Source organism: Talpa europaea, assembly GCF_964194135.1.
Source record: "Talpa europaea genome assembly, chromosome: 13".
Classification (NCBI taxonomy): domain Eukaryota; kingdom Metazoa; phylum Chordata; class Mammalia; order Eulipotyphla; family Talpidae; genus Talpa; species Talpa europaea.
In genome coordinates, this window is record NC_140080.1 from 61,073,643 (window position 1) to 61,088,097 (window position 14,455).

The 14,455-nt window shown below is 42.9% G+C and overlaps 1 protein-coding gene across 1 annotated transcript in view; it reads right to left on the reverse strand.

Annotated features, from left to right (window-relative positions):
• Positions 1–4,381: 4,381 nt before the first annotated feature.
• TMEM241 (transmembrane protein 241) overlaps positions 4,382–14,455 on the reverse strand; it is a gene marked incomplete at both ends in the record, with an annotated part of 108,460 nt that continues 98,386 nt past the window's right edge. The window contains 2 exons of the mRNA XM_084252425.1: positions 4,382–4,442; positions 11,321–11,385. Coding sequence (XP_084108551.1) covers positions 4,382–4,442; positions 11,321–11,385 — 126 coding nt within the window. The remainder of the gene's footprint in view (positions 4,443–11,320; positions 11,386–14,455) is intronic.

A 14,455-nucleotide genomic window follows, 5' to 3' on the forward strand; every position in this document is an offset into this window, starting at 1 on the left:
CCTGAAACGGGAGCTCTGGTGAAACCTTTCCCAGTGTGAACCCAAGGACCCCGCACTCCAAACCCACAGACTCCAAAACCACAACATATGGCACCCAACATGGGGCTTTTCATGTCATCTGGCACCCCACATAACCAGGGGAAGCCTAAGAACCTCACCCTTTTGACTGGAACAAGAAACAAAGGATCATTGGCCCCCAGAGTCACAACCACTTAAACTTCCAGTGGAGTCCATTCTATTCCAATACTTTGATCACAGCAATCACTCAAAAAAGAGATCATATTTCAAGTATTACTAACCACATTGTATTCTTGCATTCTTATTTTTTCATCCAGACCTTTAACTATACTTTTTTGGGTGTGCAGACCTCGTGAAGAAAACGGTGTTCTCTCCTGGCACTGTGCCCTGGACTCCTCCAACTTTGAAATCCCTCCACCTTCTGAACAAGCCCAGTGCTCAGAAACAAGGCCTGAGAATTCAACAATGGCTGTTTGTTCTGGACATTTAGAGAGAGTCCAGGTGAGAGCAGCACCTTCACAAGGTGCTGCTGGCTGCTCCAGTCACAAATAGGGTGGATCTCAGATACAACCCAGGGAGGCAGCACCTGTGCTCAGGTCACAGGCCCCGGCCCTTGGGCAGAGGGAAGGAAAGGGGCCTCCAGGGAGCAGCACAAATGATGTCAGAGGTGTTAGGAATCCACACAGATAAGCATCAGAGAACTGACAGTCTCCTGTAAAAATGTGTGTGTGTGTGTGTGGGTGGAGGGACAGGGGAGGCTTCATTTCTTTTTCATAACAGAATTGTCTAAAGTAAAGATGAGAAGATAGACTGTGTCAGAAAGACCCGGGTACAAGTCCTCACTGGGTGGCCCCGGAATAGTTACTGAATCTGCTGGCACCAGGGAAGAATGTTGCCTGTCCTGACTCTGGGAGCAACCAGTGACAGGAAGCCCAGAAGGTGCCCAGCACAAGGCTCGGCATTCAGTCAACACTCAACAGCTAGTTTGCTTAGATACTATTATTGGGGTGGTAACCCCAACAACTGCAGTTAACACCCAGTATAGATGAACAGCTCCTAAGTTAAATTTTCTAGTCACTCCACTAGATAAGGTAAAAAGAAACAAGATTCACTTTGACGATATAATTTAACCCAATATATAAGAACTATTATTTCAACATGTTATCTTTAAAAAGTTATTATGAAATATTTTATACATTTTTTTTTTCTCGAAGTCTTTGAGACTGCTGTGAACTTACATTTACAGCACATCTGAATTTAGATCCACCCAATTTTGATGTGGCTGATGTGTCTGGACATCCCTGGGCAGCACAGGTCTCGGAGGAATTGCTGGATGACCCTTCCTGATCAGTCTGGGCCTGTGTTTAAGATGCAAGCACTCCCTCCCCAGGGCGAGCAACTTTCTATAATGCTACCAAAGTTGAAGAGACAAAAAAGGCAAATTACCAAGAAATAAATGGTTTATTTTTCTTTATATCCATAGATTAGTAATAATAATACCATTATACAATCTTGCCTCTCTTGACAGAAAACATTATTTGTACCAAAAAAAAAAAAAAAAAAATCAAAACACCCTGGCTTTGACTTGGGGCCAACAAGGCCTAAGGTAATTGGGACCCAAACAGAACATGACCAAACTGATCATTTTGGGCAGAAGGGAATGCTGGGATGACTTGGAGATCTCCACCTGGGGTCCCTGAGGGCTAATGAGTAACAGAAAATGAGAGCTTGTGAGCGCTGGAATCATCTGGGCCAGCCCCCTGATTTATAGAGCTCAGGCTCACCTGTAGTCTTGATGAGAAAATATATTACTGAGCAAATGAATATAATAGAGATTCCAGCAGAACATCTGGCCCAGGTGCAACAAACACTCCAACACAGGCATAATTAACAAGTTTGCTTACTTACAGCTCCTTCTCTTTCAAGATTCATGGCCAGGGCCTCAGCACTCTTATCTACGAGGTCGGGCAGCCGGCCAAGCTGGTCTCTCTCACAAAGCCATTCCCAAATGCCTGCATCTTTCCCCCCTAGCCTTGCCCACCTTGCCTGGGGACTTCGCCGCAAATGGTTGTGCCTGCTGAAAAATGACATTATCCATGTAATAGATATGGGCACGGTTGTGTATAAAAGGAACCCTTGGTCTTTAAATGGGTGCTCAGACCTTACGGAGCTACCCAGGTCTGGGACCTCATGCATGAATAATAAAGCTTCTCCTGACCTCACCATTCCTGAAGTACCCTGGGTAAAGGCTAGAATTTATTTCTACAACAGTCGGAGCTGAGCACATGGAGGGTGCATACAGGTGATGGCTTAAGCTCCAACATGAGTTCACGAACAGATGGAATTGTAAGAGGCAGGATGGCATACTAAAAAAAACACCTTCTCCTCTGCTGGTGTCAAAGTAAGAAAAGAGCTGATATTTTAAAAACAAGGGGATTCTGGAATGCAATTTTTAAAAAAATCAAACAAACAAAACAAATGCCAGAGAAGTTTAAAAAATTTCAGCAAAGTTTTTGAGGTTAGTCCTGTTGGAAATGGGGGCCTGGGCTTGTTAATAGATCCCAGTTCTTTCCAGTCTCAAGAATCTCTCTTTACTTAATGGCACTTGGAAAGACTGGCATAAGATGACATTTGGATAGACGCCACTTTCTGCAAATGGAAAAGAACTGGCCTCTGAGTTTTGTGAAAGTAAAAAAACAAGGAAAATGCTAAGCCTCAAATTTCCTACTTTATTCTTAGTCTATAGAATGTTTGCCGTCCCAAATGAAGAACAAAAGCAAATGGAGGGCCTCCTTGGTGGCGCAAGGGGTTAAGCACAGCACTATGAAGCAATCCACAGCCTCTGCAGCATGAGTTCGATCCCCGGCTGGCCAGGGAGCAACCTACATGGCTCAGCAGACCTCTCCTGACTCGCCCACCGCTCCCCTCAGCAGTGTATTTCAGTAGATCTGCCTGTTCTGCTCCCCCGCACCTCCGGCCTGTACCCAGCTCTTGTATGCATAAATAAATAAATCTTTAAAAAAAAAAACAAAAAACAAATGGAAACTCTTTCTCTGTAAAGAGAACACATTGAACATCTTTACCTTAAATGACAAGCATACCAGGAAAGGACAGTACATTAAAAAAAGAAAAAAAAAGACAAGGATATGAATATAAGTATTGAAGTTCCAAATATACTAATCCATTCCTATTGGTTTCATTTTCTGCTTCTTTAACAAACTGAAAACTTGCATAAGGAATGGCTACTGACTGAGTTAGCTGAGACGGGACAGGCTTCTCAGCACCTGAGACTGCAGGGCCTGGCGTCCCGCCTGGAGAAGCCTCACCAAACTTCCTTACCGTCTACATCTGAAAATGACCAAAATCAACTCCTGGCAGAGTAATAAAGTATTCAAATAACTTGTTATAACAGAGCAGAAATATTTGGACTTAGGCATTTATTTCTTAAACCTTCATTGAGGGTTTAGAATCAAGTGATCATTTCATGCAAATTCATTTCTTTTGACTCACAGAGGCAAAGGTTTAGTGTTTTAATCTGGCCTGGAAATTGTACTTCAGTGTTCAATGGTTTGAAACTTCCTCGGAGATATTAGGGAATTAAATGGATTAAAAGCTTTAAAGAATATAAATATAAATGTGTGTGCCCTTGTATATACATATTTAAATACTTGTTTAAACGCCCTGAGAGGACACCCATCAGTGCGTATAAACCCTAATCCCTCTGGTGATCATTTAGCACCAAGCTATTCTAATGGGGGTGCCGGGGAGGGAGGAGTGTGCAGAATTCAAAAGAACACAGGACAACACGAGGCTATGAAAAGGCTGCGACTCGAGTACTAGTGTCCTTGCTGGCTTCTTACTTGTTCCAGGACTCCCGCTCAATCCCCTCTCCTCCCCTGCCCTAAATGGAAAGCCCTCGAAGGAATTCTTGTGGTGCTCCTAAGTGGGTGAGTAGGGGTTCTAGGCCAGCCAGCATGACAGCAAGGAAAGAATACCCCCAGAGGAGTCTTCAAAGATGCGAAAACACAAAACAGAAGTGCAACATAACAGCCTGGGAGCATCGCCACGCGGTGAGGACAGTGATTAAGGGAGGCATCCTGTCTGTCAAGGTGAGGGGAGCTAGCCTGTATAGGGGAACCCTGCATCTGTTTCTGCACCACTGGGCATGGCACAGTCAGCATGACTTGCTCTCAGAGTGGGAAGACAACATAGGCCATTCTCTGCAACCGCCCGTGACCCCCAGGTAGTGTTATTCTTGACATGGTGAGAAGCAGTCCAGATCCTCCTTTCTTCCTTCTGACACACTGACAGGGAGCACGAAGCCCAGTGCTGTGATCTCTAGCAGGCAACCTCTGGGTGTTCTTTAGGAGATCTTCCTTTGGGAGAAAACCATCAAGGCCTCTCCCAGTCCACCCAGCAGGAAGCTGCAAAAAAAGAAAAAAAGCAGAAGATCAGCGTTTCACATTCCTCCTGGAGCTGCAGACCCAATGAGCTGGCTTGGAAGCCCCCTCATGCTGCCACCTAGAGGCCCATTCCCCGCTCAGACTGCCTGTGGAAGTCAGGCTCCAGAACTGCCCCCCTCCCCACCTTTGGAGCAATGTTCCTGAATAAGCCATGCAGTGGGAGGGGAGTGAGCTTTCAGGTGGGTTTTCCTTCTGTCAGAGAAGGTGATGTGTCCCACTCATTCTGACCAGGGAAGGTGGCAGCACTGATCTGCTGTTCTCCCAACATCCCTCAAAGAAGGCACACACCGGGCCTCTCAGGGGGCGCAGCGGTTGAGCGCTGGGTTGCGAAGCTGCCCACATCCCTGGCTGCTCCCCGGCCACTGGAGGAGGGTCCCACATGGCACGCAGACCTCTCTCTGCCGCCCGCTGCTCTCCTCAGCAGTGTATTTCATCAGTCTGCCTGCTCTGCTCCCCGCTCTGGCTCTGGTGAATTCTCTCACCCTCCCGCACTTCTGACTGTACCCAGTGCTTGTATAAATAAATAAAAATAAATCTTAAAAAAAAAAAAAAAGAAGGCACACACCATCTTCAACACCTGAGCAAGCGCAGAAGAACTGTGACCCGATGCAATGGCTGCAGAGAGCTTTGGCTGGGGAGGGTTTTATTTCCACGAGTGCAGCCAGAGGCTCAGGTCATTTCTACACTTTCCACTAATCTTCCTTAATCACCAGGGAGAAGAACAGAGTGGCGGCTGGCTCTTTGCCACTTTTACTCCCACAGCCTTAGAACAATGCTGAAGTGTAATAACCTTGTATTTCATCCCTTTGGCTTAGCTATTTTATGAAACACCAAAGCAGCTTAGTGAATGCTAAATGAAAACAAAACTTGGTTCCATTTACTGTTAAGAGAGCCAGGGAGGTAAGCTTTTGACGCTGTTTAGAAAACAGCAGAAGCTAACATGGGGTGCAAGAATCTTAATAGCATTTCAACTATTTAAGTCAGAGTTTCACTGAACTGTTTGCAAATCATGTAATCCTGCTCACTCCTGAAATGAACAAACTTCCTGTAACTAAGGCCTAAGCATCACCCCACCAGAAACAGTGGTCTCCAGCATCTCTTCCAGGGGGGTTGTTTTCAGCATATCTCAGTCCTCTTTTCTCCCTTTGGGGACCAGAGACCCCATTTCATTTTTACATTCATCATTGCAGTTATTCAATTAATTCCTCTTGAACCCATTAGACAGCAGACAGAGTGAACCCTTCTTCCAGCTGAAGCCACTGCACTTAATGCAGCTCTCACTACTTATTCAATGAATGATGACATTCTTATACTTGCTCCCCTACTCCCATCAATATTCTAAACTATTTTTGCTGTTTTCTCTTTTCCTCATCAAAACCTGTCTGCCCAATATACTATTCCCTCAGGTCCTTCCTGAGTGACAGTTCACATCTGATAAGTCACTCTGTGCTGAGAGGTAATGAGCAATATTTATTTAGAAGGCCCTTCTTCAAAAGCATTTTCAAGAGGAGTTTTTAAATTTTTAATGCAAATGGAGAGCTGATAAATTTCAGACACCATGATCCTACTAGAGGTATTTTAGAGTGTGTTGGGAGAAGTCTTCCTCTAAATTCATTCTTCCTACAAAGAGACGTAGACGGTCTCCATGAAGCTCCCTAAATTCAAAAGGATAAGATATATTTACCTCAAAAATGATTAGAGCATTTCCTAAAGACTCTTAGTACCATGACCCTCAGGCTGGTGACCTAAGATCAATGGCAGACTCAATGCAAAGGGGAGAAGAGGCCTTGTTCTAGCTATTTCTTTCTCTCCTTACACCCAAACCACTCGATGAAAGAGTGACTCTCTAGTCTAAAAAGAATCCAAAGGGGCACCAACAACTAATTCTGCTCAGCAGGGATACTGTTTGCAGTTCAGAAATTTTTTTCTTTTTTCTGAACTGAATGTCTTTTGCTAAAATTTTGCAACAGAGAGAATTCACATGGCTACAGAACATAAAAGTCTGTTAATTATAAAATGAACAATTAAATAAGAATCTGAATATTTAAATTACTGGGATTGAGATAGATTGTTTTTATAATTGAAACAAGATAATTTACTGCACAAGAGCCATTGATTTTAGTTAAAGCCATTGATTAAAGTTAAAAGTTGATCAATGTCGGGTTTGTAATTTTTCTTGTGTACAGTATTTAGAAGGCTGCCACTTGTTATTTATCCAGCAAGCACTGAGTGCTACATAGAGAGATGCAAAGGTGAATAAAACAAGGTGGTCCCTGAGTTGAGGCGGTCACAGCTGGAGGTCACACGGAGTGTGCGCCCCTGCCTATCACTCAGGAGGTGCTGCGGGGTTGTGCACAAAGGGCACAGGAGGGGCTGCTGACTTCATAACTTGAGATGATCCAAATCTTTAATTAGGAGATAGGCAAGGTTCTTCAGATCTTGTTGAATTTCCTCATTAACCACCATAAACTTTTTAGATCAGTGATTCCCACCTGTGCTAATTTTGCCCCCAAAGGGGACAGCTGGCAATGTCAGAGACATATTTGGTTGTTTCAAATGAGGGGGTACAACCAGCATCTAGTGATTCAGGGGTCAGGTTTGCTATTAAACATACTACAGGGCCCAGAAGAGAACAACAAAAAATTATTTGGTCCAATTTGTCAACAGCGCCGAGGGGAAATATAACGTATTTCGTGCCGCTAAGCCAGGTAAAGAGAAGATAAAGAGCAATGCATGCGTTTATGCATTAGCCATGACCTCACCATGCTGGAGTCATGGACCGTGCCCATAGTCTCAAAGTCCAGCAGGCACCCTGTGCAGAATGAATGGGAGTAGAAGCAAATGGATTTGAGGCTGTCAGGCAGACAGTGTGTGCTCCTCTTGGCCAGTCTGGGCGGTGAAGAACCCAAGGCCAGGTGAGGGCCAGCCTCTATCCATCCAGCATGTGCTGCTCTGAGGAAGTGCAAGCCAACATTACAACTGCCCATACTTTCAAAACAATCTGGTGGTTTGGACTTTTATGAAGAAATACGCCAATTTCTAAATATTGATGAATAATTTGAAATTTGACAAACAATAATTTTACAAGCAAACACACAGATCAAAGAAAACCAGGCCAAGACTAGCCCCACCCCTGTCCAGAATCTGAGGGCTGGTCATCTCGTCACAGCTTGAACACCCCCAGTATATGAACAACACAGACCAGTTCTGTGTAACAGAAAATTCGAAACACAGTCTGACACTCCTTTCTGCTGGTTCACTTTGTGGTTGGAAAATTCTTTGAGGCTGAAAACACACCATCCTTAAACTCAAGAGTTCTCAAAAATCAGGAAATTCCAAAGTCAAGGTTCCTTTTGCAATAATCACACATGCTGTTTCCTTGATTTGGGTACACACTGCTTTTCTTTCCATTTTGTTCAGAGCATACCATAAAGTTCACAGGATGTGAAACAGCCTGGAGACACGGCCTCACACAGAAAGTCACTGGAATAGACAGACCTAGTGTTTCCTCCCCAGTGGAGGGCTGTCTCGCTCTCATTTCCCACATTCAAATCAACACCTTTTTTTTTTTTAGGTAATTCTAAAATTCTATACAAAATATTGTCAAGGAGGGCTTATTTGTAAGAAAGAAAAATACTGTCATGAATTTAGATGATCAATATGAAGTTTGTAGAAATGTGGGAAGTCTCAAGAATGCACCAGGACTCAAACCCTTTTTCTCCTGGAATTTGGGTTTTCAGATGTTAACCTGTCCACTATTTGTGGCATCCCCTCCTAGAAGGATAGGAGCAGAGGAAGCAGGAGAACCACAGGATCAGCACCCTGCCCCACAGCTCCAGCTCTCACCAATTAATAAGTCTCAACATTGGCACCTCCTGCCCCAATTCCTCCCTTCCTGGTACGAGGTGGGGCTGGGGCGGAGAGGGGTGGGCGGCGGGCACACCCTCTTCCATCCTCAGTCTACCTAAGCCTCTCCCTTCTGCATAAGGTCCATTTTCCAGCCAGTTCCCTCCTGATCACTCTGTTCTCTCTTCTTTCAGTTTGTACGTACATCAGGCATCCAAACAATTATGACCCCATCCCATACATTTTCTTTTTGACTTCCCTTGAAAACTCACTGAGGATTGGCTGTTGTCTTTTACTTCTTAATGGCTTCCACACATTCTGCATAGAGCAGACATTTGATAAATATTTTTAGCTGATGAGCAGAATTATAGCTTATAGTATTAAAGAGTCTAAGTCAATGAGATCTTTTCTCTAAAAACATCCAGCGGACATTCTTAGTTCACCATCAGCCCTTGACAAGAAATGAAACCGGTTTGTCCTGAGTAACATTCCTTCTGTTTTGCTGTTGAATCTTTAAGGTGTTATTTACAGATGATTCCACTGTTAGTAAGAGGAACATTTAGGACAATTTCCCTTCCATCTCCATTATGACCCATTTCTACCTAGAAATGGTCTACACTGCTGGTCAATCCTTGGCATTTTTCAAGTCAGCTCTAGGAAGGTACATGACAGGTAATGTGGTCTTGGACACAGACATCTGGTTTGATTCCTGGTCCACTCATGTCATAGTTCAAAATCTTGGGAAATCATGTAAAAGACCAAACCTCAGCTTCTTCATCTTTAAAATGGGAGTAACTTGTACTCCTACAATTTGCTTATACATGACAGCTATAAAGACGTATATAACAAAATTCTGTAGCATAGCAGACATGCATTCCATGTCACCATCAAAAAATGGGGTAAACTTAGGAGAATTATTGACAGTAAATGAGATAATATTAATGTAAAAGTGTCTGAAACATAGAAGTTGCTCAATAAATGGTTTGTTATTACGATTAAAAGGAAAAGGAGGGAAAAAAATAAACTAAAAAAAAAAAATAAAAGGAAAAGGAGGAGACCCCAACAGGGAAAGGAGGATCAGGAAGGTGTAGAAGTATTTCCTAATTTTTTCTTTTGCTTCCACTTTTCTTCTTGAGCAGGAAATGCCTCATCAAGTAGGAGCTCCCAAGAGAGAATGAGAATCAATTTTTGTTTAATGCCACAAGCAAAAAAATGAATTTCTGTCAGTCTGGGATGGTTTAAATCTGGGTCTTCCCTCAAGCAGGAAGATGAGCAACTATAGATACCACAGGGATAACAATTTTTCACTTTTATCCAACAACAGTTCCTGGCCTTTGACAAATGTTTATTGAATGAATGAACCCCTTCTAGGTCAAGACTGTATGAGATGCTAAATCACCTCCTAGACTATCTCGTCCTGGTATTCACATATTTATCCTGTAGGAATCTCCAACAGAAGTTTAAAAATATTGTTTCCATGACTACAATAGCACCAGGGATTGGTCACAAGAAATTCTAGAAGACAGGAGGCTTCCATGGGCACACCAGCACTGTGGCTCTTGATTCAGGGGTCAATTCTGCAGCTCCAACTTATAAACCAATGCAAAAGAAAACAGAACAAAAACTAGCAAAAAAAAAAATGGGGGGACCAGTTCTTAGGATTACTTTGATTCCAAGCAAGAGTAAAAAACGCTGATTTTCTAGAACCATGCCTTATTTGAACAAAGCTAAGTAATGCCCTTCCTTTCTGTATTACTAATAAGGAAATATAAAAACCTATTCTAAAACTTTCTGTAATTCAAGTTTGCAGTGCCATTCCATGCAGGTGAGGTGGAAGCAGAGAGGGAATCTTCCAAACAATTATGTCAAAACTGAAATGGAAATAAACATTGGCTTAAAATGGCCCTAGGTTTGTTTTTAAGATAAGAAGTAGGAGACTAGTAAGCATGTGGCTCCTCTGCTCAAAATCCTCTAATTGCTTCCCATTTCCCTCAGCATAAAGCCAACTTCTTATAATGTCCTTTAAGACTCCACAAGGTTAGGGTGTCCCTGGTGGTGCAAGGGGTTAAGCTCAGCCCTGTGAAGCTGTCCGCAGCCTCTGCAGCATGAGTTCAATCCCGGGCCTGGCCGGGGAGCAACCCACATGGCACAGCAGACCTCTCCTGACTCTCCCACTGCTCCCCTCAGCAGTGTATTACAATAGATCTGCCTGTTCTGTTCCCCACTCTGTCTCTGGTGGATCTTCTCACTGCTTTCCTTCCACCCCACACCTCTGGCCTGTACCCCAGTTCTTGTATACATAAAATAAATAAATCTTTAAAAAAAAAAAGGCCCCCCAAAGTTAGCTGTCAACTGCCTCTCTCATGTCATCTCTTAATACTCTCCCTCTTGTCACACTGCTCTAGGTAGGCCAAGCACATGGCCACCTCAGGACCTTTGCACTTGCTGATCCCCCCAACTTTCCCATGGTTCACTTCCTTACTTCCATCAAGTCTCTGCTCATGTATCATAGAGGGAGGCAGTGCTGTCTTTACATAAACTGATGAGTGCATTCTAAACAGAATGATTTGGTGATTTTCTAAGAGAAAGTGAACTGAAGGATCAAAGAAAAGGAAAGAAACCCAAACAAAGAGAGCTAGCTAGATCTCTAGATCTATATAAGCATCTGTCTGTCCATCTATTATACCTACCTATCAAAAAATAGTGACTCACAATATGGTGACTCTTGTGTGGATGAATGACTGCAAGGTGTACTAGTGATGTTGTTTGTTGATCTGAAGGTGGGCTGTGTAGCTGTGGTATGCTCAGTGTGTGAAAATCATCAAGTTGTATATTCACGATATATACATTTTTTTAGATGGACTTTCATATGTCAACAAAACATATGCCCAACACACACAGCCCCTTTCTTCAACATCTGGGGGGAAAAGTTTATATCCTGATGAAATTCAAACAACTAACTTGCACTTCCTCTCTCTATGCAGAAGACTTACCATCCTACAGTTGCTCTGGTCAGGATCATATCAAACAGCAGTGTTGATAAACCAGCTGTGATTACCTGCAGAAATAATTTCAACAATAGGTCATCAAAGCAGCAGGACTTCAGTAACCTTCTCCAAAGTCACTTTTACAAGCTCAGTTCAGATCCCCGACATTAGCCATTTCTTTCCAATGTCCTTTCCCCACATTCTTCGTAGAATTTAGTGTTGCCCCTGAGCAAAGCATTTGGTATAGAAAATGTTAAGTCCTAGTCTATTTTGGAGGTGGGAATTTTCAAAGCATTTAACTTCCAAACTTTTTAATAGAGGAGGCACACAGCCAACATCTCACTCATCTCTACAGAGCAGGGGGGCCTGGTAAGAACACTCATTTCCATCTTGTCTCAGCCATGCAGAATTAATTTGCAAGGTCAGTGGTGCTCATTAACCTGCTGCCAGATCCTCCAGAAAAAAACATATCCATCAAGCCATCTTAAGCACTGTCTCTCTCCCTGTCCTAATGCCCTGTCTTTTTGGCCTGTGTCACACATTCTAAGAAACCAGGTGCCTCCTTGGGAAAGGGAGCAATTAAATAATTAATTATTTGCAAATATCTAGAAGTCAAAGGGAAGAAGTTATCCCTGCATCTCTGTGGGTCAGAAATTAGAGAAAAGTTTACCTCCCAGAAGTAGCTCCAGGTCATGAAGCCCCGAAGGAATGGCACTAAGGAGATGCAGACCCCTGCCGTGTGTCTAAACAGTGTGTGTGAATCTAGACCCAGTGCTGTGAACACGTGTAACAACTGCTCAGGAAAAGATGTTTATTTTTGCCAGAATTTTGTATTCTGAAATGGTATTCTGAAATGCAGAACCGCTTCCATTAAGAAGGACACCCTAAAGATTGGCTTTCTTGAAATGAGAATAAACAGGCGATATTAGCATGTGACACTCAGACTGAAAGCCCTTGGAAAAGTCAACTACCGCTGACATCTCACTCAAGGGACTTCAAAGACTGTCTCTTCAGGTGGCCAGGCTGGAAACAAGGCAGCGAGCAGATGGTGGGAAGGAAGGCGTGTGTTTAAGGAGCCTCATTTTCATTCATTGATCATTTACTATTTCAAATAGAAGTCTGAAAATATAAACCTTTCAGCATGTAAACTTTGTGATTCTGGAACCTTGCAGCTTACCCTTTTCACTTTCTGGGTGCTGTCCTTTATTGATTTGCAGCAAAAACCTTGACCACAAAAAAGACTTGTGTGGTAATCAGGGACAAAAAAGAAGTGGCAACATGGTCAGAGAGACCATAGCAAAGCAGAACTCAAAGCAGCACAGGAAAGATTTCTCAAAGTGCTGAACAGCATGGAGGTGCCCTTTTGTCTTAATATGACTGTGATGAGGGTCTCCCTGGTGGAGCAGGCGGATGAGTGCAGCGCCATGAGGCTGTCCGCAGCCTCTGCAGTGCCAGTTCGATCCCTGCCGGCCTCGGAGCAACCCACATGGTGAGCAGACCTGTCCTGTCTCGCCCGCTGCTCCCCTCAGCAGTGTATTTCGTCAGTCTGCCTGTTCTGTTCCCAGCTCTGTCTCTGGTGAATCCTCTCACCCTCCCGTGCATCTGGCCTGTACCCTGTCTCTTGTATGAATAAAATAAATCTTAAAAAAAATTTTAAAAATAAAAACAAACAAAAAAACCCCCAAAAAGTTGTTGAATCAATACATAAATATGACTGTGATGAGTGGCAGACACACACACAAATTTTTATCTAACATTTTGTTTAGGACTTTTCCATCTATGATGCAAATGAAGTGGGCCAACAAGTTATTACCTTGCAACCTAATTGTTTGGTTTTGTAACAAGGTTATACTGACCACATAAACTCGTTTATCAGCACAAGGATACAAATGCTCATATATCAGCATCTGTCACTTTGCAAAAGTCACTACAGAAGAAGGCACGAATGGCAGCATAAGATATTTTCCTGTAAGGGATAAAGTTGACCTTCACTATAAAAGTAAAACCCAACTTTAATGTCCCTAAACCTGGAGCTTCTAGTTGGGAGTGGCCCAGTTGAAATACAGAGGTAGTAATGGCCCGTGTCCTCACCAAGTCTTTCTCCTTGATTCAAGCTTGCCATTTTAGTTTTACCAAGACTGTATTTCATCTAGGTTTTCCACTTCATTAACATTTAGTTGTGTGAGTTCAACAATCTAGAGGAGATGGACAAATTCCAACAACTCTACAATCACTCAAAGCTAGCTAAAGAAGAAACAGAACACCTAAACAGACCAATTACAAGCAGCGAAATTGAAATGGTAATCAAAAACCTTCCCAAAAACAAAAGCCCAGGATCTGATGGATTTACAAATGAATTCTACCAAACATTCAGAAATGAATTAGTGCCTATCCTTCACAAACTCTTCCAAAAAATTGAGAAGGAAGGGATAATACCAAACACGTTCTATGAAGCCAACATTACACTAATACCAAAACCGAACAAGGACAACACAAAAAAAGAAAACTACAGGCCAATCTCCCTAATGAACACTGATGCAAAAATCCTCACTAAAACTTTAGCTATCAGAATCCAACAATGTATCCATAAGATAATTCACCACGACCAAGTAGGATTCATTCCAGAAACACAAGGATGGTTCAATATCTGAAAATCAATCAACGTTACCCAACACATCAACAAAAAGAAATATAAAAACCATATGATAATATCAATAGATGCCAAGAAAGCTTTCGACAAAGTGCAACACCCATTCATGATAAAAGCCCTTGAAATTCTTGGGATACAAGGAACATACCTCAACATCATAAAGACCATATATGACAAGCCAACAGCCAATATCATTCTCAATGGCGAAAAGCTGAAAGCATTTCCATTAAGATCTGGAACAAGACAAGGATGTCCACTCTCACCACTGCTTTTCAATATAATACTGGAGTACTAGCCAGAGCAATAAGACAAGAGAAAGACATACAAGGAATCCAAATAGGAAAAGAAGAAGTCAAACTGTTGGGGGGAAAAGGATGTCCTAAAGATAATTCCATACAGGCTTTGTGGACTCCACCCCCACCCCAGGCCAAAGCCAAAGACACTGGAAACTCCAAATCCCATCACCACCAAAGGGAAGGTGGCTGGGACCT